The 25,590-nt window shown below is 38.5% G+C and overlaps 1 protein-coding gene across 3 annotated transcripts in view; it reads left to right on the forward strand.

Annotated features, from left to right (window-relative positions):
* The window catches only part of ncoa2 (nuclear receptor coactivator 2), a 93,082-nt gene that overhangs the window by 46,310 nt on the left and 21,182 nt on the right, over window positions 1–25,590 (forward strand). For all 3 annotated transcript variants that reach the window (XM_042714218.1, XM_042714217.1, XM_042714219.1), the window contains exons 4-10: window positions 2,309–2,412; window positions 8,870–9,047; window positions 10,744–10,926; window positions 15,083–15,184; window positions 15,964–16,104; window positions 16,680–16,827; window positions 19,311–20,562. In XM_042714218.1, the coding sequence (XP_042570152.1) occupies window positions 2,309–2,412; window positions 8,870–9,047; window positions 10,744–10,926; window positions 15,083–15,184; window positions 15,964–16,104; window positions 16,680–16,827; window positions 19,311–20,562 (2,108 nt within the window). The remainder of the gene's footprint in view (window positions 1–2,308; window positions 2,413–8,869; window positions 9,048–10,743; window positions 10,927–15,082; window positions 15,185–15,963; window positions 16,105–16,679; window positions 16,828–19,310; window positions 20,563–25,590) is intronic.

Raw genomic sequence — 25,590 nt, forward strand, 5'->3', positions numbered from 1 at the left:
CTGGTCTAGGGAATTGTGAGATTAAGGATGTTACTGACGGCAGAAATTGTTAATTTTAGTATTGTTTATATGCTGCTATAAAATTAATGTTTTGAATTAGTTTTTATTTTTATATTCACTTTTTATTTTTATATTCACTTATTTCAGTTTAATTTTGTTTGTTTGGTTATTTCATAAATTTTCTTTTATGGTTTTGTCATCTTTATTATTTTTTTTTTTAATATTTCTATTTGACTTCAAATTTAGTTCAGTTTGTTTTAGTAATTTTAGTACTTAAACTTATTTTAGTTAGCTGCAAAGGATAAATTTATTTTTACGTTTGTCGTCTATTTAATTTTTAGTTTATCTTTATTTTAATTACTATAGATGTTTTTTTTTTTTTTTTATGTTTATTAATTTTATTTTAATTTATTTATTTATTTATTTATTTATTTATGTTTTAAGTAACACTCCACTTCAGAGGATGCTTTATTACTGTAGGCTACATCTCACATTCTTTATAAATAGTGTAATTTAGAGTTTAGCCACTTTCCCAGAATTATTTTAATCTCAGCATCATATCTCATCCCAAAAAGAGCTAATTAATATAATAATTAGATTTAAGATTTTTTTTTATTTACATAGTAAATTAATTTAATAATTAAAATAACAATGAATTTTTTTGTTTGTTTTGTTTGTTTTTTACAATAACAGTACAAAAAAAGAACAAAAAGAATGTTTGCTTACTTGTCATGAAAACAATTTCCTTTAATTTTTGTCATAATTTAGTAATTAAAACATTCCAAAAAATATTTACCCTAAAAATAGTAAAATAATAATATTGCATAAATAATAATGATAATTATTATGATGATGATGATGATGATGATGATTACTATTTGTGATGAAATATGACCTGGACGTGTCCTTTCTGAGATTCACCAGTTTTCCTTCTAGATTTTATTTATTTTTATTTATTTATTTTTTTTATTTTTTTTGGAGTGAGTGAGCGCATGTGTGTATTGACCGTTCCATTCATGTCCGGGCTGTTGGCTGCATGGCTGTTATGTGAGGCTTCACATGCACCCATTTAGCCTGACAGCTTCTGTCTCATCCATTGCTAAGGTCCGGATGTATGCCATAACAACATGTCTCAACAAGTGCTTGGCAGTATGAACGAGTGAGAAAGGGGTTTAAAAAGGTGCATGAGGGCAGTATGAAATTAAACGCTTTAGTGAGCAGAGAGGGAGAGAACTGCCCTTTCAAGAAATGCTAATATGCTCAAGCTAGCAGGACCACATGAAGTGTCTTTAATTTGAAAATAAAACACTTAAACTCTGCAGGATCTAATGATGGGTTTCAGGTTCTTTTATGGAAATAATGGAAATAATTAATGTTTCCAACTGAGGACTGAGTTTCTGACCAAATTAACCGTATTCACTTAGAAGGGGAGAGAGGGTAAGCATTGCCAATTTTTGCTTAACTTGAAATTTTTTGGTGTGTAAGTGATGACGAGGTTTGATTTTTTTGGTTAATTATATTCCAGGATGTCTGCTATCAACTCAAATTAGAAGAAAGCATCTATAACTAAAGGCAATAGAAATATGACCTTTCAAAAAGGGTGAGCAAGGGGTTAGTTGAATCATTGGGGAAACGATTTTAGCAATGTATGTGCAATGTATTTCAAATAAAAATATGAACATAATGTACTGTTAAATTCCAAAGTCTATTTTACTGCACATTATTTACATTTTTGTAAAGATTTCCATAAACCAGCAGGAAACAGGTTTAAAGACATTCTGGGAAGATTTTCCCCTATTTTAATGCTTTTGCGCTTCCCAGTGTATTCTGAGACCAATGTTATAGTGTTTCCTGCATAAAACTCAATATTATGGGTTGAGTCACTTGCACAGTCTCTTCTGGCAAATTTTACCCCACACCTGTCATTTCGGGAAAAATGCTTCATTTAATAATTCATGGCAAATCTTTAGCCAGATAATTTACTTGATTTTATCCACTGGAAATTCACCAACAGGAGTAATATTTTAGACTTGTTTTGACACAAAATGTAATTTTTCTGCGAAGTGGAAAATGTATTTTGACATGCAAAATAATTTTTAGCGTTAAAAAAAAAAATCTCATGTGCATCTCAATCACAGACGGCTATAAATGATCTGCCCTTTCCCAGAATGTGATCACATGACAATAAATGAAGTACAGCTTATTTACTCTTTGGTTTTTTAATGCAAAATAGCAAAATTATTCTGGAAAGTGGTGTTGATGTTCTGTAATGGACTGAATTTGTCTGCATTGCTCTCTCCCTCTGCAGAAAAAGCTGCTGCAGCCAATGAGGATGAAGTGCAGAAGGCTGATGTGTCGTCGACAGGCCAGAGTGTTATTGACAAAGATGCCCTTGGACCAATGATGCTGGAGGTGGGTCTGTTGTGCTGTTTACTTGGTTACACTGGCTCTACTGAACATCCACAAAGAAGAGCCAAGCATGAACCTTATATGGGCGATAGAGTGATAGTGAATGCCTTTTAGTATCCGTTATAAAAAAAAAATAATAATAAAATAAAAAAAGTTTTTGGCTGCCATTTGATGTTCTTCCATCTTGTTGCTCAATATATAGCTCATGAGCTGACAGTTGAGAAGATGTACATAATTTTTGGCATTGAAAACATGCTCAAGTATGATAATGTGTCTCTATGGCTATGTTCTCACTGCAAGCTTTACTGCCCTGTTCTGATTTATTGCTCGGATCTAATTTAAAAATTTTTTTTAGCTGTTCACATTATTTTTAAAAATGTGGCCAATATCAGATTTGACTGTGAACTGATCACAGTTCCAAAACTGAATTGCATTTGCAAAAGAACAATAACACAACAGCATATATTACGATATACATACTAATACTCATACCTCACTGTCGCTCCACTGACTACCGTCACAGCTGTCTTCCATATTAACCAAGTGACGAAAGAACTACCAGTATTTAAAATCTTTGGATTGACTTTTATCTTGTGGAATTGTGACGAATGTCGATCTAGAGTGACGTGAAAGTTCACATGAATTATGATATGACCGTTCAGACTGAAGTTTCGTTGCAAAACATTGACCTGTATTTAGTATATAAAGAAGTTGCCAAATATCATAATCTAAGAAATCGTGTTCCTTTGTTTTTTTTTTCTTTTTCAAACTGTTCAACATATCTGAAACACAAATGTGTGCAAAAATTGCACTTTTGCCTGCAGTCCGAAAATAGCCTGTGAAACAGTGTTTTGTTTTTTTCATTTTAGTGTTATTTGGTATTTGTTAATATTTTGAATTAAATTTTATTTTTATATTTTCGGTTGTAATTTTCAGAATTTTTTTGTAAATTTTATGCTTTTATCGTTTATTTATTTCTATATAGCTTTCATTTATTTTTATTTATGTTTTAATTTAAGTTTTAAAATTGTAGTTTTTCATATAATATATATATATATTAAGAGTTTTAGCTGTAGATCTAATTAACGATTAACAGTAACAACACTGCTGAAACTGAATAAACGTTGAAACCGTTCAAATCTCTTTTTATATAATTCTGCATCAAACATCAGATATGCTCTGATATGCCATGCTAGAAGTTTTTCACTCATTGTGTGCAAACATATTATGCAATGTAAGCTCAACCAGTGGCGTGAGTTTGGGGCATAACTGTCTGTTTCTCCAGCCAAAGGCATAATAGTCCAGTCATTATTTTTCCAGTCCTGTCTGCTAATGACTTAAGGGTGAGAAAAGGGTTTTTAAAAATACATTTTTATTTTTGGGTGAACTATTCCTTTAAATAACAGTTCAACTCTCTCCAGTGCAAACGAACAACTTCCGTCGGTCAGCCGAGCAGGCAGGACGCCCAGCTCTGAATGAATCCACCCATCCAGCCTCTCCATTTTCTCTCACACCCTCTCCTCTTTGGGGTATTTATAGCCTCCGAGGTCCTCCGTCACCGAATCGACACGAAGCGGATGCCAAATATAGCCTGCTTGCTTTTGCGCTTGATCTTCCATCTGTTTGAAACGGCCGAAGGAAGGGACAATTCACACCCACACGCTATAATGCACCTAATTAAAAACCACTTGTGACAAAAGGCCAGAGAGAGGGGGACTCACCCGACTGGCCTTTTCCACCCGACACCCATAACAGCCCCTCCCAGGCACACGCACTCATGCACACAGACAGGCCTTGTGTAGAGCTTTCGCAGTTCTGCACGGCCCCCTGCCCCAGTGAAAAAACCCATTGTTTGGCGATGGAAGCTGAAGTGTGAGCAGCCATAGGATCCGCTAAAGCAGCTTTGTGTTCTTCGGAGCAGTGTGTGTGGGGATTTGTGGCCAAGCTCGCCGTGCCACCGGGTGTGTGTCCGTTTTCAGTGTCCACACCTCGCAATGAGTTTGGACCCCGTCTCTCCTTTGTATAGGAAGTTATGCAACCTCCCACAGCAGGACAGTGAGGCCGGGCCCACCCAGCTCCATTCATGTTGCAATACATGTCCATCAGCACATTTTACAGAGTTGCATAATTCTGGCTAAATAAAAGTGGATTTGGCATTCCTCTGCGTGTTTACTCTGCGATGTTTGCTGAATGTGCCCACCAGATGGCCACATCTAGAGCAGTGCACAAATAGGGGCTTGTGGGCTTTTTTTTTCGCTCACTCCCTCTCTCCTTTTCCATCCCTCGCTTTATCTGCTCTCTGGAGTATGTACGTTTGTTCTTACCTTCTCTTGAGTGTTTAATTTTTTTTCACGGCTGAGTGTTTGTGAAATAATTCGCTGTGTTAGGAAGAGGCGCTGTGTTTGTTTTGCTGATAAAAAGATTTAGAGCTTATTACGCTCCGCCGCAGATTAAAGAATGATTTCCGAGCTGCTGCTCCACATTCTAAAGCAAACAGCAGCTTTTATAGCGATCGCTATAGGCCCTCAGGGGCCCGACTGCATTCAGAGGCCTAATTGACACCATCTTGATAGGTAATGCTTGACTTAAGGCTGTGTTCTTTCAATTAAGACTCGTCAGTATCATTTCTGTCACATGCTATGAAGCACTGAGATTCTGAAGAGCTCGTTTATTCCCGACACAAGCAGGCAAGAAAGTTAATCTTCATACAAAATGAACACATTAAAGCATACAGGTGCTGGTCATATAATTAGAATATCATCAAAAAGTTGAATTATTTCACTAATTCCATTCAAAAAGTGAAACTTGTATATTATATTCATTCATTACACACAGACTGATATATTTCAAATGTTTATTTCTTTTAATTTTGATGATTATAACTGACAACTAAGGAAAATCCCAAATTCAGTATCTCAGAAAATTAGAATATTACTAAAGACCAATACAAAGAAAGAATTTTTAGAAATCTTGGTCAACTGAAAAGTATGAACATGAAAAGTATGAGCATGTACAGCACTCAATACTTAGTTGGGCCTTTTGCCTGAATTACTGCAGCAATGCGGCGTGGCATGGAGTCGATCAGTCTGTGGCACTGCTCAGGTGTTATGAGAGCCGAGTTTGCTCTGATAGTGGCCTTCAGCTCTTCTGCATTGTTGGGTCTGGCATATCGCATCTTCCTCTTCACAATACCCCATAGATTTTCTATTGGGTTAAGGTCAGGCGAGTTTGGTGGCCAATTAAGAACAGGGATACCATGGTCCTTAAACCAGGTACTGGTAGTTTTGGCACTGTGTGCAGGTGCCAAGTCCTGTTGGAAAATGAAATCTGCATCTCCATAGAGTTGGTCAGCAGCAGGAAGGATGAAGTGCTCTAAAACTTCCTGGTATACGGCTGCGTTGACCTTGGACCTCAGAAAACACAGTGGACCAACACCAGCGGATGACATGGCACCGCAAACCATCACTGACTGTGGGAAACTTTACACTGGACCTCAAGCAACGTGGACTGTGTGCCTCTCCTCTCTTCCTCCAGACCCTGGGACCCTGATTTCCAAAGGAAATGCAAAATTTACTTTCATCAGAGAACGTAACTTTGGACCACTCAGCAGCAGTCCAGTCCTTTTTTGTCTTTAGCCCAGTCGAGACGCTTCTGACGCTGTCTGTTGTTCAGAGTGGCTTGACACAAGGAATGCGACAGCTGAAACCCATACGTCTTGCATACGTCTGCGGATAGTGGTTCTTGAAGCACTGACTCCAGCTGCAGTCCACTCTTTGTGAATCTCCCCCACATTTTTGAATGGGTTTTGTTTCACAATCCTCTCCAGGGTGCAGTTATCCCTATTGCTTGTACACTTTTTTTCTACCACATCTTTTCCTTCCCTTCGCCTCTCTATTAATGTGCTTGGACACAGAGCTCTGTGAACAGCCAGTCTCTTTTGCAATGACCTTTTGTGTCTTGCCCTCCTTGTGCAAGGTGTCAATGGTCGCCTTTTGAAAAGTGAAAAGTGAAAGTCGTGACATTTGCCAAGTATAGTAACCCTTTGTTGTTTTTTGTGATATGTTTTTATAAGTTCCAAGTGTACACACACAGCAGTGAGAAGTGAACACACTGTGAACAAACACCCGGAGCAGTGGGCAGCTATATCCAGCACCCGGGGAGCAACTGAGGGTTCAGTGCCTTGCTCAAGGGCACTTCAGCCATGGGTATTGAGGATGGAAGAGAGCGCTGTTCATTCACTCCCTCCCACCTACAACTCCTGTCAGCACCGAGACTCGAACCTGCGACTTTCGGGTTACAAGTTCAACTCTCTAACCATTAGGCCACAGCTGCCCCTTGACAGTTTTGGACAACTGTCAAGTCAGCAGTCTTCCCCATGATTGTGTAGCTTACAGAACTAGACTGAGAGACCATTTAAAGGCCTTTGCAGGTGTTTTAAGTTAATTAGCTGATTAGAGTATTGCACCAGGTGTCTTCAATATTGAACCTTTTCACAATATTCTAATTTTCTGAGATACTGAATTTGGGATTTTCCTTAGTTGTCAGTTATAATCATCAAAATTAAAAGAAATAAACATTTGAAATATATCAGTCTGTGTGTAAGGAATGAATATAATATACAAGTTTCACTTTTTGAATGGAATTAGTGAAATACATTTTTTGATGATATTCTAATTATATTCAGTTCTGACGTACTGACACAAATTTCAAATGATTTTCTTTGGTTGCTTTGTCGCATCCAGTGTAGCTCTTTTATACAGTCTATGGTGTAGACAGACTTTAGCTGTTGTGGCGCAATACTACAACTGTCGCGTCCGGTGTAGACACGGTGTAATAAAGGCAGGAATCTCTGTGTGTGTGTCTGTCTGTTTGCATTTGTATTATGTCGAGAACCGTTCATCCAATCGATTTCCCATGTGGCAGGTGTGTTGCTGCGGACCCAAGGGAGTGCAGTGTCACATTTTGGTGCAAACACATGTTTAGAATGAACACACAGGTCTGTTAAGAGCAATACTTTTAATATAGACAAATTAGTATTAGGCTGCGCTACTGTACGGGTTTTTTTTTTTTTTATGACTGCCGTATTCGCAAGTATTCTCCAAGAAAAATAAGTGCACGTTTTTATCATATTTAAAATTACTAATTAAGTAATTTTTTTACACCAACAATATACTATAGGCGTACTACTTACAGAACTCAGGTGCTTTTTCAAACTTGATGTGCTGTTGTGGTAGGCCAGTTTCAAATCGCATATTTGGCACACTGCCTTTGTCTTGTCCTCACTCAATTTAAAGTGCTCCCACACAGCTCGCAGGGGATGCCAGGTATTCGAGAAAAAAAAAAGAATCTTCGAATCTCTCATTTTAAAATTTAATGCCAACCCACCAAATTAATATTCGAATAATCGAATATTCTGGTCCAGCCCTAGTATTATGTAACTATTTTTACATTTATTACATAATTACAAAACGTACACTATTTAACTTTGAGTGGAAATGTCCAATATTAATATTCTTTTTAAAACTCTCTGCTTTTTGAGTAGCAAATCAGCATATTAGAATGATTTATGAAGGATCGTGTAACACTGCTGAAAATTCAGCTTTGCCATCACAGGAATACATTACAATTTTAAACCCTGTTAAAATAGAAAGCACTTAAAATTTTATTAAATTTGTCAGTATTTCTGTTTTTGCCGTGTTTTTGATCAAATAAATGCAGCCTTGATGAGCACAGGAGACTTTTTTCAAAAACATTTGTAAAAAATCGTACCGACTCCAGACTTTTGAGCGGTAGTGTATATCTAATATTAATATTAACAATTAACAATTATTAACTGTAACAATTAGTCTGTCTCAGTTTTTTCTGTTTCTTCATGTAAATCCAGACTGGATGATGGTGAGATCCGATCCTGTGTGGAGCACTGGCTGTTGTCAGACTCCTTGTGCATGTAGAAATTTAGCTTATTTGTTTGATTTATGAAGGATCGTGTAACACTGCATAACTGTGCATAAAAAAATCTCAGAAAAAACAGTTTCACTCTGAGAGGAAGCCTGTGAAAATAACCTCCTATCTGCAGCTGATGAGATCTTCTTGTTTTCCTGCAGCTAATTACTTCATTATGGTTTACCTGAATTGAGATCATTACGTTCAGCCTGTTGTTGCTCAAAAACCACTCAATCAATCTTAAGGCCATGAATTCAGACGCATGCCTTAATCCTCTTGACTTCACTTGATCTGTTGTTTGGAGAGTCTACAAGGACTCCCAGCCTTCCTGGATGGCTTTTTGTTTTGTTTCTGCTGGTTATCACATCTTCCCTATTGAATGTTTATGCTTTTAGCTAGAGCAAGGATGTGTACTTTATGTAGCTTTTATGTCTACTTAGGCTCTTCATGTGATAATATTGGTGTTAGCTGCGCATCTGTGTTCACATTACTAATAGCCAGTGTTTTTCTCCTCCAGGCCTTAGATGGGTTCTTCTTTGTGGTGAACATGGAGGGGAACATTGTGTTTGTGTCCGAGAACGTGACGCAGTACCTGCGGTATAATCAGGAAGAGCTGATGAACACCAGTGTTTACAGCATCCTCCATGTAGGAGACCATAATGAATTCATCAAAAACCTCCTACCCAAGTCACATGGTGAGAATTTGTTTCCTTCACATTTAGCTATTTTCATTTAACTTGCACTTCTAGCACCTCTTCTTTTCAGGAACGACTCATTTCTCAACACTCAAGTGTAGCGTCACTAGAGCAGTTCAATTTTCCACCCTGCGATTATATTAATCAGATTGAGCATTAAGAACTGGGATTTACAGAGAGGAATATCAGAATCTCTTCCTCCCTCAGTGGCGGCAAAGGGGAAAGTCTCTTACGGAGGTGAAAGAGAGGAAGGACTCAGGCCTAGAAACCGTCTTTTTTGGTTTAAGTGATATATTCAGCCAGAAAACACACACTCATTGGTTATGGGTCCCATTCATAGTGAAATCCAGTTCTTCTTCACATAGCTGTCAACATAAAATATGTTTGGACTGACTGTGATTTTGTTCTGCACAGCAATTAGCTCTTGTATATTTTCTTGAGAATGACATTATAACATGGGTTCATTTAATAAAGTTACTGTAAATGGCTTTGGATGATTAAAAAAATCAAACAAATATATGCCAAATTGCTACCATCTAAAAGTTTAAGAGGTGTTCACACTAGCTAGCTTTCCATCAATGTATTTCAATTTAAATTGAATATCACGTAAAGATACTGCATGAAAATGTTCAAAATGCATAAAAACAAACACAATTGCTCACTTGAGGTGGATGACATTTTTTATTCAGTTAAGAAGACATTTGTGTAAACTAATATGGATGCACATTTCCCAAATAAATTCCAAGATATGTAAAAAAAAAAAAAAAAAAAAAAAAAAAAAAAAAAAGTAATTCATTTTAAATGACAGTTGGCGATGTGAAGCATTAGCAAATGTTGGCAATGAGACAAAATGTATATAAAAAATATAAAAGTTTATATATAAAAAAAAAAGTACTAACTCAGTGACTTCCAATGGACCTCCAATTTATTTTGTTTTTTTTAAAGTCACAATGAAACAGAAGTAGCGACAAATCTTACATCACATTCTTAATGGTTATGTATGTCTAAGTGTAACAAATTATCAAAAAAGAAAAAAAATTAGGACGAGGACTTGGTTATATTGTTCAGATGCTTGGCTGTTGTTTGGATTTTGAGATGTGGTTGAGCTTGCAGTCAAATGTGTAGTCAGTAAAAAGTTATGTATATGTCACCAGAGAGAAGTCTGCAGTTACACTATAATATTGAGTTGTAATATATGAATTACCATTACAACATCAAAAAAAAAAATAAATAAATAAATAAATTGTTCACAAGATCTTTAACATGCATATGAGGTGGAAACACTGCTTTATTGGCTAATTGTTTTTGCAAATAGTCTATTTTTTGCGTACACTTATTTGAAACATAGATCGAAACATAGCTACTAACATCAGTTAAATCACTGAAGGTCACCAGTTCACCGCAGTATCCTGAAGCGACATGAGTCACAGGCGGATCATGTGCACACACCCTTTGGAAGTCATTGAGTTAGCACAATTTTTTATATATATATATAAACTTAAAATTTTGTCTCTTTGCAAGCAGTCTCTCATGTCGCTTCACATCGCCAACTCTCATTGAAAATTAATGACTTCCAGTCCCTTGCCACTGTAAATCATCATAAGTGTGAGCACCGCTTTATTCAGTAAGGAAAAGTTAGGCAATGCTGGTTCAAATGAGTGACAGTGAGTGATGTCTCTTCACCTCCCTCCCACAGTGAACGGAGTGCCGTGGTCCAGCGAGAATCCTCGGAGGAACAGCCACACCTTCAACTGCCGCATGCTGGTGAACCCTCACAGTGAGGCCGAAGAGACGCAGGATCACGAGGCACAGCAGAAATATGAGACTATGCAGTGTTTTGCTGTGTCTGAACCAAAGTCCATCAAGGAGGAGGGAGAGGGTGAGCCACGGTTTCTTAAAACACACTTAAGCCACATGAACGGTACTGAAACTCTAGATTTAAAGCTTCAAAGCAGAGCAAGAGGCTTCAGCCAAGCAAAGTGACTACTCCCCTTACATAGAGCTGAGCGTTCATTTGTCAAGCTTGCCACAAACAAGCAGTTTTTAACCTATGGTTTTTCAAAGGACTTTCTGTTCAAGTGGATGAAAATTGTCCTTATCTACAGTCGTCGTTAGTTGCTGTCATTTTGTGGTCTTGTTACTATAAAGGGCAGTAGTAATTTAACATACACTACCATTCAAAAGTTTGGGGTTGGTAAGGTTTTTTAAATGTCTTTCTTTTAAATGTCTCTGTTTTTTTTTTTTTTATGTATCTTTTCTGAATAAAATGATTCATTTCTTACTTACCCTAAACTGTTGACCTGTAGTGTACCAATGCATCAAAGTATTCTTTGCAGAACTTTGTAGTGGCATGATAAATCTGTAATAATTCAGTACCATGGTATATATCAGAGTTCCATGGTATTACCATCTGATAGCTTTGCTGTGCTGTTGTATTGAGACACTACATTTGGTGACTCGATGACCGTATTCTGAGGATTAGAATTGCACCGAAAGTAGACAAATCAAATTAAATGAAAGAAACTTCATAAATAGGAATGAGATTGAGCTTGGACCTGACAATACAATATTACACTGGTTTATTAGCTGCAATACAATAATATAGTATTTGATTGCATTCTTTGTCACTTTGTTGCTTTGTGCAACGAGTGATGAGCAGAAATACTGTACCTCGTTTCATAGTCATAATATCATAAAAAAATTCCTTGCAGTTTACCACACTGTACCTTGAAGGTCCTTTATGGACTTATATCTGACTTGCTATCTGAAATTGCTATCTTGACATTTTAGGATATCAATTAGTTGTAAAATATTAAAAAAATTGTTTTTTTTGTCCACCTCAAATCCTTAAATGTGATCCATATGAGAACAACGGAAAGAATTCAGTCTCTTTAAGTTTCAGTTGCTCTGCTAATGTAGAAGCGACATTTAGTGTTGAAAGTCATTCCTGACATGTGAGAAAAATGAGATTTCCAGTTACTGAAAAATAAGGCGAAAAGGCGACAGCAGCACTCGTGGAACGTGCATCTGAGTCCCGCCCCGAGAAATGTTTCAGTCTGTAATTCATTTGCTCTTTTCTCTCCTCCTCTTCCTACTCTCGGAGTCATCCAGAGTTCAGGGTGCATTTAAAACCCACTTCTCTACTGGATCAACACGGCTTTGGTTTTGGCCCTGGCTGGGGTTTAAGAGTGTGTGTGTGTGTGTGTAACAGCGAGTGCGAGGCAATGAGAGATGTTTAGTGTTGGTCTTCCTCTCTCTCTCTCCCTAAAATACACACACATAATGTTTCATTTTTTTCTGGGTACTGTTGGTGTGTTGAGTGATGGAGCGTCTCTCTTTATGGCCCATCGGTGTTAGCTGTGTGCCAGCTGCTCTTTCAGCCAGCCAGCTCACCCTGGCACAGGAGACAGAGAAGGAATGTGTATGAGGAGAGGGGTATCAGAGAGAGTTTATTGCAGAGACATTGAAGCTGGGTCTTCATGCAGTTTGGAGTGAAGACCACCCAAGGGGCTCTACAACAGCCGTGTGTTTGCACGTAAAGGCCTGTTCACATCAACTTGATATAAACATCATGACCCGTAGCTCAAAATGTAGAACATGTCATTAGCAACAGCAGAATGCATTCATGAACTGTAGTCTGATTCATAAACAAGGACTTTTTGAATCAGATTCCGACAAATTCTTCACAGTCGGAGGGGTCAGAGGGGTTGCTGCATCAGTCAGAGGGGTTGCTGAATCAAAGTCTGACTCACTGAATGAACTGCCAGTTTTAACTTTCAGTGATGTTCATCTTTAAAATGAAGCAAATAGTAAAGGTTTGGGAAAGATGAATGAATATCTTTAGCTATATAACCATATGAACAATTATCAGTAAAGTTTTTTTTTAATGATATTTAAAAAAAAAAAAAAAAAACATGTATACATTATATGTATACAGGTGCATCTCAATAAATTAGAATGTCATGGAAAAGTTCATTTATTTCAGTAATTAAACTCAAATTGTGGAACTCGTGTATTTAATAAATTCAGTGCACACAGACTGAAGTAGTTTAAGTCTTTGGTTCTTTTAATTGAGATGATTTTAGCTCACATTTAACAAAAACCCACCAATTCTCAACAAATTAGAATATGGTGACATGCCAATCAGCTAATCAACTCAAAACACCTGCAAAGGTTTCCTGAGCCTTCAAAATGGTCTCAGTTTGGTTCACTAGGCTACACAATCATGGGGAAGACTGCTGATCTGTCAGTTGTCCAGAAGACAATCATTGACACCCTTCACAAGGAGGGTAAGCCACAAACATTCATTGCCAAAGAAGCTGGCTGATCACAGAGAGTGCTGTATCCAAGCATGTTAACAGGAAGTTGAGTGGAAGGAAAAAGTGTGGGAAAAAAAAAGATGCACAACTAACCGAGAGAACCGCAGCCTTATGAGGATTGTCAAGCAAAATCGATTCAAGAATTTGAGTGAACTTCATAAGGAATGGACTGAGGCTGGGGTCAAGGCATCAAGAGCCACCACACACAGACGTGTTAAGGAATTTGGCTACAGTTGTCGTATTCCTCTTGTAAAGCCACTCCTGAACCACAGACAACGTCAGAGTCGTCTTACCTGGGCTAAGGAGAAGAAGACTTCTTCTCCAACTGGACTGTTGCCCAGTGGTCCAAAGTCCTCTTTTCAGATGAGAGCAAGTTTTGTATTTCATTTGGAAACCAAGGTCCTAGAGTCTGGAGGAAGGGTGGAGAAGCTCATAGCCCAAGTTGCTTGAAGTCCAGTGTTAAGTTTCCACAGTCTGTGATGATTTGGGGTGCAAAGTCCATCTGCTGGTGTTGGTCCATTGTGTTTTTTAAAAAAACCAAAGTCACTGCACCCATTTACAAAGAAATTTTGGAGCACTTCATGCTTCCTTCTGCTGATCAGCTTTTTGAAGTTGCTGATTTTTTTTTTCAGCAGGATTTGGCACCTGCCCACACTGCCAAAAGCACCAAAAGTTGGTTAAATGACCATGGTGTTGGTGTGCTTGACTGGGCAGCAAACTCACCAGACCTGAACCCCATAGAGACTCTATGAACATTCTTTCCAGAAGGCCAACAATTCACTAAAAATGATTTTTTTTTTTTATTGGTTTTATGAAGTATTCTAATTGGTTGAGATAGTGAATTAGTGGGTTTTTGTTAAATGTGGGCCAAAATCATCACAATTAAAAGAAACAAAGACTTAAACTACTTCAGTCTGTGTGCGCTGAATTTAATACACAAGTTTCACAATTTGAGTTGAATTACTGAAATAAATGAACTTTTCCACGACATTGTGAAATATTATTACAATTTAAAATAAGTGTTTTTATTTCAGTTTTCAGTTTTTTTTGTTGTTGTTGTTGTTGTTGTTGTTTTATTCCTGTGATGGCAAAGCTGAATTTTCAGCATCATTACCCCAGTCTTCAGTGTCACATGATCCTTCAGAAATCATTCTAATATGCTGATTGTAATATATTTTTTCTAATATATTTTTTAAAAACCATGTTAATTTTTTCCAGGGTTTTTAATTAACAAGGTTCAAAAGAACAAATAGAACTCTTTTGTAACATTATAAATGTACAAAATTTGATTAATTTTGAGTCCTTGTTAATTAAAAAAAAAATTAATGTCTTTAAAAATCATCAAAACTTTTGTTGCATATATATCAAGGATGGTGTTACTACAGTGTTCTTGTTTATTATTCCTGATCATGTATGCGTCTGATGTGTCAGACTGTAGGTGACATTATAATTCTCTTATGATCTTTTCATGGGTGGATGAGGGATGACTTTTCTAACTTAGTCTCTATGGGAGCAGCACAGCAGGGTCAGCCTCCACAATGACACACAAATGAAAGGTCACATTCCATCATATCACCCCACGCTCCACTCCGCACCGCCCCCTCAACACACACAAACACACAGAACTGATGCCTCATCATTCAGAAGAATCCTTCAGAACACTTTAATAATCTGTTATCACTGATCTGATCTTTTTCTCTCTCACTCTGACTGTAGATTTCCAGTCGTGTCTGATCTGCGTAGCGCGGAGAGTACCCATGAAAGAGAGACCCATGCTCCCCACGCACGAAAGCTTCACCACCCGCCAAGACCTCCAAGGTAACCATGCCAACACCACCCTTCTCTCCGCTTCTACACTTCAAAGGGAGTTTACATCACAGAAAACGCACAGCCCCTTGTTTAAAATAACAGATACTGACTTGAACCTGGAACGACTGTTTAATAACATGAATATGACTTGCCGCCCAGTTTTACAGTGTAAACCTTTGAAGGGCTTTCTTATGATTCATGCGGTTTCTTTTTTTTTTTAGGTGAAATTAGAAAACATTTTTTATTGTGTTTTATTTAAAGTAGAGTGAATGTAGCTCCACAATTATGTTATATTTAAGTGACGTGAAAGTGAAAGTGATGTGACATGTGGCCAAGTATGGTGGCCCGGAGTTAGTGCTCTGCATTTCTCCCATCCAAAGTGCACACACACACAATGGGAAGATCGAAGGTTTTTTATTGTCACACCAACCACACCTTTTGTCACATTCTGATGTGGCTACGTGATGGAAACTCCCAGTTTTCTGTTTATTATAACTGAGAAAATTACAGAGCTGAGATGTTTCTATCATACTTTGTTTGGTTTTTTGGTCACAGTTCTTACAAATTAACATTCGATATTCCTCAGTCGTGCTGCTTAGGGGTTTATTCTAAGTCCATAACCCTAAATATTAAACTTCTGCAATTAATGAAACACTTTGAAATGCTCAAATTTTGCTTTGCAGAGCAGCTTTAGATCTGCTTAAACATTCTTTGCATTACTACATTTAAGATTGAAGCTTGAAAACAGACAACTTGTCGCAGACAAAACCAAAACTGTGTGTTTGTAGGTAAGATCACCTCCCTGGACACCAGTCTGTTACGGGCCTCTATGAAACCTGGCTGGGAAGACTTGGTGCGGAGATGCATTCAGCGCTTTCATCTCCAAAACGATGGAGACATGTCATTCGCCAAGCGACATCAGCAAGAAGGTACTGAGCACATCTCACATTAATCCACTTAACATATAATTAAGCTATTGTATTATGCATGCAAATATTTACTATATTTTTGACAGTAATTGCCCAGTATTCGGAAAACCATAGTGGTTTTAATACACCTTGAATTTAGCTTCCGACAGCAAACCAGTTTCACACACACTCCTTATGTCATGACTTGCTATGCTGAGAATGCAAGACAGACATTTTATAAATGTTTTATGAATCTCAGTTTCAATAATGCAATGTTTAAATCGTGGATAAATGGATAAATATCCAGATCTGTAGAGAATATTAGCATTAGGGCAATATAGTAGACATTACTGTATTTTTCATATTGTAGCAAACAACAAATAATCGTGGTGTCTGAAAATATATGAAGTGTGTGTGAGTAATATATGCAGTATCTTTACTGGAAAGGCTAATCTTGCTATTTTAATATGAATTATATGGGTTTTTGTTTAATAGCGATTATTATCTTGATCTAATTTAGATGTTGCTTGTTTCAGTGTTCTTTAATGTACAATTACGTGATGATGTTCTAATCATGTGGGTGTGTTGTTTTGCAGTGCTGAGGCATGGGCAGGCTTTCAGTCCCATCTACCGGTTTTCCCTGTCCGACGGGACCATCGTCTCAGCTCACACCAAGAGCAAACTGGTTCGGTCGCCTGCTACCAACGAGCCACAGCTCTACATGTCACTGCACATTTTACAAAGGTACCCAGCTGCACAGCTTGCCACGAGTGCCTGCACTTGAGTTGTTTTGTTTCTGTTTATATCTGAATCTGAGTTTTTCATGTAAATGCAGTGGTGTATTTTATGAACTACTACATGAGTAAGTGTTTGAGTCATTTTTGACCCACTTCTCACTGTTTCCTGTTTGATTCAGCTCTGTGTGTGAGCAGTTGAAACACACGCTTTCTAGTTCTGACAAGCCCAGTTAATGACCATATACTGAAATCTCACTGTCATGTGAGAACATCCGACCATGTTTTCCCAGAGGCCGATGCTGGTCTCGAAACATTCCATCAGAACCAAGAATAACACGACTCCCTCGAATCCCACTGCTACACATTGGCAAACAAGCTTTTTTACCCTTGATAATTCCTCAGAATTTGATTGCTGATTTAATTAAGTATGGAGTAATTGAACACGAATGATTCCAATGTTAAAGAAAAGTTCACCCAAAAAAATGAATTAAAAATGAATAAATCTTTGTTTTTAATTCTTGTGGAACACAGTGAATAACGACTTAAATTTCTCACACAGAGCTATTATATGACTTCGTAAAACTTATGTCAGTACTCACAGTTTATATAGACCACTTGTATGATGCTCTACATACTTTCTGAACCTTGAAAGCTTCAGTCCCCATTCGTAGTAATTGCACGGAAAAGAGCAACCAAGATATTCTTCTGAATTTCTCCTTTTTTGTTCCACAAAAGAAATTCATGCCAGTTTGGAACAAAATAAAGATGAGTAAATTACAAATGAGTATTTATTTTTTTCTTTAGAGCATCATTCAGTAAAGTCAGATATCACAGTTTCACATAAAATCCAATCATTTGGAGTGTATGGCTTAGTAAAGCTTGGATCCACAGCAGGCAGTTGTGAACACAGTTTCATATGTTAGCTACAGAGTTTCTATCTCTCTCACAGCATGCGAGGGAGGAACACCGGTTTGCTTTCTGAGACAATAGCAGCAGTGTTAGGCTGGGGTGTCGAGCACAGATAAACATTAAATCCAGAGTGAGCTCACAGCGGGAGGGTGGCTGTCTTAAAGCACAGCATCTCTAGCACAATAACACACAGTCTAGCTTGACCATTGATTCATCCTGCATGCTCCGAACAAAGGCATCTCTATGCATTTATCAGCTCTGAGCAAGTTTTTGTATGTAGCTTGCTGAAAGCTTTATACCCCGAGGTGATTTTTACATGAGCGGGGAATACGACAGCACAGCCGCTTGTTTTCTCTGTATCGTGACTTGTTTTGAGGGATGAGCACTGCTGTTTTTCTTTGATAGTAATTTGTTCCCCTCTTTTAACCTTCTCTGCTGAAACATACTTTCGTTAATTAAGCCATTCCTGAAATTCCGCTTAAGCTCTTTTCTCGGATTCCTTGTTTGGAGCGCTAGAAGAACCGCTTCCTGACTACGAGATTAATTTAACAAATGACTGCACTGGATTAATGTAATGAAATAGTTTCAATAGAATTTACTTGGAAATCAATATTAATTCCTTGGATCACAATTAAAACACCATTGTCAGCAATAGCACGTGCCAACCTGGTGAGACAGGCATGCCCTGCCTGAACTAAGGCATTGTTTTCTGTTTTTGTTTTTATGCCCTTTTTTCCTCTCACTTTTTTCCTGCTTCTTCCCTTGTTTTATGTCTCTTTCTTTTTACAATAATTAAACAAAATTTTTGCATGGCTTTAAAGCTATGCCATTGAATTGTCGTCAGGGCATTGATATGTGGTTGTCAAGTGTTTTTGGCTTATTTGATAAATGGTTGCTAGGGCTTTGTGTTTGGGATGGTTGCTAGGTGATTTCTTAATTGCCCCTTTGGGCGCCTCTTTCAGTGTTAGTCTGAGGGATAGTTTGTGCATTAAATGGTATAGGATAAGATGTTTAATTTAAAATTTTAAAACAGCGTTAATGATTTATTCAAATTGCTTATTTTATTATTATTAATATACTGTTATAGTACTTATTAATAATTTAATTTAGCGTTTTATGTGTATTAAATTTTCATTTTATTATTATTCTTTTTTTCCAAACGTTATGAAGTTTTGATATTTTTATTGTTGATTTTTTTTTGTTTGTTTCATATTTAGCTTTCATTTAATTTTTATTGCAGTATTAGTTTGTCATTTAGTGCTTAAAATTGTTTATTTCAGTTAGTTGCCCAGGCTAACTGTTTTTATCACACACTTAGATTTTTTTCAATTACCAAACTTCAGTTATTGAATTTTCAATCACAGATTTTTAATTCTGTTTACAATTTAACAATAGTAACAATGACCTTTATTATGTTCACTAATTATGAATTTTATGCTTGTGCTACATCAAGCTTGTAATCGTTAAATTAATCTTTGTCTATAAAACTATGTTTTGTGCTACGTGCGTGTATGTTGCAGCAATATTTGCTCTTTAGATGACCTATTAGCGACTATAAATGTCTATTTTTCTCTGTTTTAGGGAGCAGCCCATCTGTGGCATGACCCCTGATCTTGGAAATGCTCAGAATATGGGCAAAACCATGAACCCCATGAGCTCTCCCAACACAGCAGGTTCCTCCAGCACCCCCCAGGGGCAGGATGCCACCATCAGCAGCAACACATCCACCTTCCCCTCCCCTGGTGGCCAGAAGGAACCCGGTGCCATCGGCCCTGCACAGGGCCATCGTTTTGGGTGCCCGGGAACCATGAGCCATTCGGCAACCATGCAGGCGGCCACCCCTCAGGGCAGTGGCTACCCACTGAAGTTGAGCAGCCCGTCTCAGGGCAGTCCGGGCATGCTTTCTCCACGCCACCGAGCCAGTCCCGGAGTGGCAGGATCTCCACGCTTGCCCCCACCGCAGTTCTCCCCAGCAGGCAGCTTACATTCACCTGCGAGCATGTGCACTAGCAGTACAGGTGGCAATGGGGGAGCAGGCAGTAACCATGGTTACACAAGCAGTTCCCTCAATGCCCTCCAGGCACTTAGCGAGTGCCACGGCGTGAGCCACAGCCAATCGCTGGGCTCACCCGACAGGAAATTGGGGTCACCAGCCTCATTGGGCGTCAATCTTCACATGTTGAACAAAATGGGAGCCTCTGAGTCATTCGGAGAGCAGAACCAATCAGAGCAGGGTAACAGCGGGCAGGAGGATGGCATTGAACAGCAAAGAGATGAAAAGGGCAACCATAGCCAGTTTAACAACCCGGATGCCATTGATCCACAGAACCGGCTACGTGACAACAAAGGCCATACTAAACTCCTGCAGCTCCTTACCACTAAAACTGAGCCTATCGAGTCCACCTCACCCCCTCCAATGGCTGGTGGAGAGCCCGGGTGTAAGGACCCCGCTGGCGGCCTAGGGAACGGCGGCATGGGCGGAGCCGGGTCACATGCTACCTCCCTGAAGGAGAAGCACAAGATCCTTCATAGACTTCTCCAGAATAGCTCGTCGCCCGTCGACCTGGCCAAACTCACAGCCGAGGCCACAGGGAAGGAGCTGTGTCAGGATTCTGCAGGTGGGGCGGCCGGTGTGGCTGAATTAGCCATTAAACAAGAGCCCGTCAGCCCCAAGAAGAAGGACAATGCCCTACTGCGCTACCTACTGGATAAAGATGATAATGTACTTAAGGATAAAGGCAAGATGGAACCTGGAGAAATAAAGGTGGAGGGCGGTAAGATGCAAGGAATTACGACAGAGAAAACTGATGGCGGCTACGACCGTGTGGAGCCGGTAAGTGATGTCGCCAACCTAGCAATATACCAAGAGATATTTAATACAAGTCATTTAGAAGTTTTTTATACATTTAGTCTTTTGCATCATTTGCATGTTGTTTTTTTTTTTGTTTTGGTTTGTTGTTTGGTTTTTTTTTTTTTTTTTTTTTTTTTTTTTTTTTTTTTTTTTGAAAAGGGAACAAATAATAGCCTGTTATAAAACATTATGGAAAATAGCATCATTTATCTGTCTAAATTAGTGGCAAGTGTGGTGCTGTGAGATTGGACATTATTTTTATTGTTATTACTGTTGTGATATTTGTTTGTCTGATTATTATTATTATTATTATTTTATTTTGGAGGGTTCACCATTGTGAAATAATACAAGTCCAAAAAAAGAAAGTATGTATATAATTTCTAGTTTATACTGTATATACTTTTTTAAAATTGTAAATGCATTGTTAAAAATATTTTCTGTGGTAACTGATAGCATGCTGTCAATAGAGCTTAACTGAAACAGAAAGATAGTTTATATATGCGATACACCACCTGAATTGTGTGATATATATGTATTTTTAAAAATATTTTCTGTGGTAACAAAAACTGAAATATTTCCATAATGTAATGATAAAAATTAAACTTTTTATTTTGATTTTGCACACCAAATATTTCAGGTCTTTTATTGATACTGATGATTTTGGCATACAGCTCATGAAAACCCAAAATTCCTATCTCAAGAAATTAGCATATTTCATCCGACCAATAAAAGAAAAGTGTTTTTAATACAAAAAAGTCAACCTTCAAATAATTATGTTCAGTTATGCACTCAATACTTGGTCGGGAATCCTTTTGCAGAAATGACTGCTTCAATGCGGCGTGGCATGGAGGCAATCAGCCTGTGGCACTGCTGAGGTGTTATGGAGGCCCAGGATGCTTTGATAGCGGCCTTAAGCTCATCCAGAGTGTTGGGTCTTGCGTCTCTCAACTTTCTCTTCACAATATCCCACAGATTCTCTATGGGGTTCATTCAGGTCAGGAGAGTTGGCAGGCCAATTGAGCACAGTAATACCATGGTCAGTAAACCATTTACCAGTGGTTTTGGCACTGTGAGCAGGTGCCAGGTCGTGCTGAAAAACAAAATCTTCATCTCCATAAAGCTTTTCAGCAGATGGAAGCATGAAGTGCTCCAAAATCTCCTGATAGCTAGCTGCATTGACCCTGCCCTTGATAAAACACAGTGGACCAACACCAGCAGCTGACATGGCACCCCAGACCATCACTGACTGTGGGTACTTGACACTGGACTTCAGGCATTTTGGCATTTCCTTCTCCCCAGTCTTCCTCCAGACTCTGGCACCTTGATTTCCGAATGACATGCAAAATTTGCTTTCATCCGAAAAAAGTACTTTGGACCACTGAGGAACAGTCCAGTGCTGCTTCTCTGTAGCCCAGGTCAGGCGCTTCTGCCGCTGTTTCTGTTTCATAAGCACACGCCTGTGCACGGTGGCTCTGGATGTTTCTACTCCAGACTCAGTCCACTGCTTCCGCAGGTCTCCCAAGGTCTGGAATCAGTCCTTCTCCACAATCTTCCTCAGGGTCCCGGTCACCTCTTCTCGTTGTGCAGCGTTTTTTTGCCACACTTTTTCCTTCCCACAGACTTCCCACTGAGGTGCATTGATACAGCACTCTGGCAACAGCCTATTCGTTCAGAAATTTCTTTCTGTGTCTTACCCTCTCGCTTGAGGGTGTCAATGATGGCCTTCTGGACGGGCAGTCAGGTCGGGAGTCTTAACCATGATTGCGGTTTTGAGTAATGAACCAGGCTGGGAGTTTTTAAAAGCCTCAGGAATCTTTTGCAGGTGTTTAGAGTTAATTAGTTGATTTAGATGATTAGGTTAATAGTTCGTTTAGAGAAACCTTTTCATGATATGCTAATTTTTTGAGATAGGAATTTTTGGGTTTTCATGAGCTGTATGCCAAGATCATCAGTATTAAAACAATTAAAAGACATGAAATATTTCAGTTGGTGTGCAATGAATCTAAAATATATGAAAGTTTAATTTTTATCATTACATTATGGAAAATAATGAACTTTTTCACAATATGCTAATTTTTTGAGAAGGACCTGTGTATATATATATATAATGTTGGATTATGATGTCACTTTGGTGAAATGCAGTAAAGATTCATCATTAGTGGTTGTGGGTAATAAATGTTTTGGTTAGATATGGCTAGATATTGGCTATCAGCCAGATTTGTGAATTCTCACGTAGAAATAACCGATATGACATCTGATGCCAACGCATTCAAACACTCTTATCGACTTGTTTTCAGTTTGTTGCTGTAGTGTTAGAGTGTGTCCATCCTTTCCTTTCCCCTCTGTATCTCTTTTTGTATTCCTCTCTATTTGGGTGTGAAAGTAGAGCAAATAACGGATTTATAAACCGGCCAATGAAGCCCCAGATCGAGGCAGTATGGTAACAGCAGGGATATAAATGACTCAGCCAGCTGGAGAGAGAGAGAGAGAGAGAGAGAGAGAGAGAGAGAAAAGGAAAGTGAGAGCTCTGTCACAGGAAGTCGATTCTGTGGGAAACTGGCAGGACTTTCTCAGAAGCAGCTCTGTGACATTTGAAAAAAGGCATCTCGGTGGTGTTCAGTGCATCTCATCTGGCACAGCAGTTGGCACATGCCCTACTGAGCTGGCACCGCGCACCAATCAGGCCTGGCACAGTGGCGGTAAAGTTAGAGAAGCGTCTGGGGCCAGGCAACAGAATAGAGAGATTATTCTGTATGTGTGTGTTTGTGCTCATTGGTCCTCCTGGGCCTCTTTTACAAGCTGTTGATTAAGCCACAAATTGAGTCATAGTTGTCAAATCAAAGCAGCGGTCTCGGGAAGCTGCCGCTGTTAGCCTGTTAGCAGAATGACCTCGCCGCCCCACGGTTACCAGGAAAAGACCCACTAGTGAGGACCTCATGGTCTCCACGACGGCGCCATTGAGAACATGAAGTACAGTGATTTACAGAGCAGGGAGGCCACAGCGGGACACGAAGAGTGATGGAGGAGATGCTCAAGCATGGACGTGCATGGAACAAAAAAAAAAACGGAAGACTGAAGGAAAAAACTGAATTAGTGAGGATGCGGGAGAAAGGAGGATGAAATGTGGCAAGAGTGGAGAGGGAGTACCAATCCCTAGTGAGCTGCCTACCTAGACATCAGTTCAGGAAATAAGTCTCTCCAAGAAAAAGAAGTTGCTGAACATGGCTGCATTTATTTGTTCAAAAATACAGTGATATTGTGAAATATTATTAAAAATTTTCATTTATTCCTGTGATGGCAAGAATACACTTTCAGCATCATTACTCAAGTCTTCAGCATCACTGAAGTGATTCTTCAGGAATCATTCTAATGTGTTAATTTGGTGCTCAAGAAATATTTCTTATGGTTATCACTGTTAAAAACAGTTGATGCATTTTTTCAAGATTCTTTGATGTGATGAATGGAAATTCAGAACAGTATTTTTTGCAATAGAAATCTTGTAACATTATAAATGTCTGGCACTTTTGATCAGTTGAATGAATCCTTGCCGAAAAGAAGTATTAATATCTTAAAAAAAAAAAAAAAATTCAGTACTAGCATACTGTATACTGCCTTCAGTAATGTACTGTGCTGTGCTTATATGACCTTTAATTCCATCCAGTTACCATTTCAGATTTGGAAAATAGACCAAAAGCTCTAAGCAATCTAAACAAATAACAAGTCCCTATTCAGAAAGACGTCCCATGTACACTATTAATTTTGCAGCTGTATTTTATTTAGTACTGCATATGCATTGTAGAATAGAAAAAGTTATGTCATTCAAAATGTTGTTTAAAATAAACAGTATTTGACTGTCATGAATATTTCTTCAAAGTCATTAGCTTAGCAACATGCTGAGTCTTTTGTGAGTTAGGAAGTGTCCAGTGTATGTCGACAGTAAGGTGGCCCACTGGGGTTTAGAACAGAACTGGTGAGCTTTCACCATTCATCTCCCTCTTCCTCCTGTGATAAGACGAGCAGCAGGCTGGTGTGATAGAGCTACAGCTGAGACTGAAGAGAAGCAGGGATCTGTATGAAAGGTCATGATGGCTCAAGGAGTCTTCACTGACACCGTGCCTCTAACGTCCACTCCTGACTTTCACCAGCGTTGTTCAGTGCTCAAGGTTTTCTTCACAGTTGGCTTACAATTAAAGGCTTTCAATGGCTCTGGTCAGGGTGGCTTTAAATAATGCAGTTTTTATAGCAGACGGTAGAAATGACCCAGATGCAAATATTGTTGTCACCCAGGCAGCTGCGTTGGCTTCAGTCACTCTGTTCACTGATGTATCAATCCCTCTTTTTCTCTCTCTGTGTCTCGCTCTCCCTATTGATCATTCAATCTCTCAGTCTCTTTTACATCCGGTTTGTCCTAGTTTACTCTGTTTCAAAGCAGCTGTGTAGCTAAAGAGCATTTTACAGCATCATAAGCACAGTTAAGATACAAATACTGTTCTAAAAGGTAGGCAGCGACATTACAGTGTCTTATAAGACAGCTTGTTTTGGCCAGATTTGCATCTCATGCATACTTCATGGAGAAGGCGGTCCCATAATGCATTGCAATGAGCTTAGAGAAAAGCTGTGTTCGAAATGGAATACACAGTATACAACATATTGAATGATACATGGTTGATTTCTGACATCATTGCAAAGTTGTAATACAATATAACTGATAGAGACGAAAAAATTATAAATCATCATTATATAATTATATATTATATTTTCCAATTATGAATAAATAGTTTAATATAACAATTTATTAAATGTCAATATTAAAATATTAGCACTATTTGTTGCTGCCTAATGTATATAGAGCGTTCCAAATCATTAAATTTATTAGGTTCCCCTTTAGTCAGCATGAATAAGCAGACAGCCAAGCAACTCGCTAGGAACATCGCTAGGTTTTTTTGTGCTTCTTTGTCTCTATATGCTCATACAGAGAAGGATTTTAGTGTTTCTATTTGTGGCGATGGT

The sequence above is a fragment of the Cyprinus carpio genome, chromosome A24, assembly GCF_018340385.1.
Source record: "Cyprinus carpio isolate SPL01 chromosome A24, ASM1834038v1, whole genome shotgun sequence".
Lineage (NCBI taxonomy): Eukaryota > Metazoa > Chordata > Actinopteri > Cypriniformes > Cyprinidae > Cyprinus > Cyprinus carpio.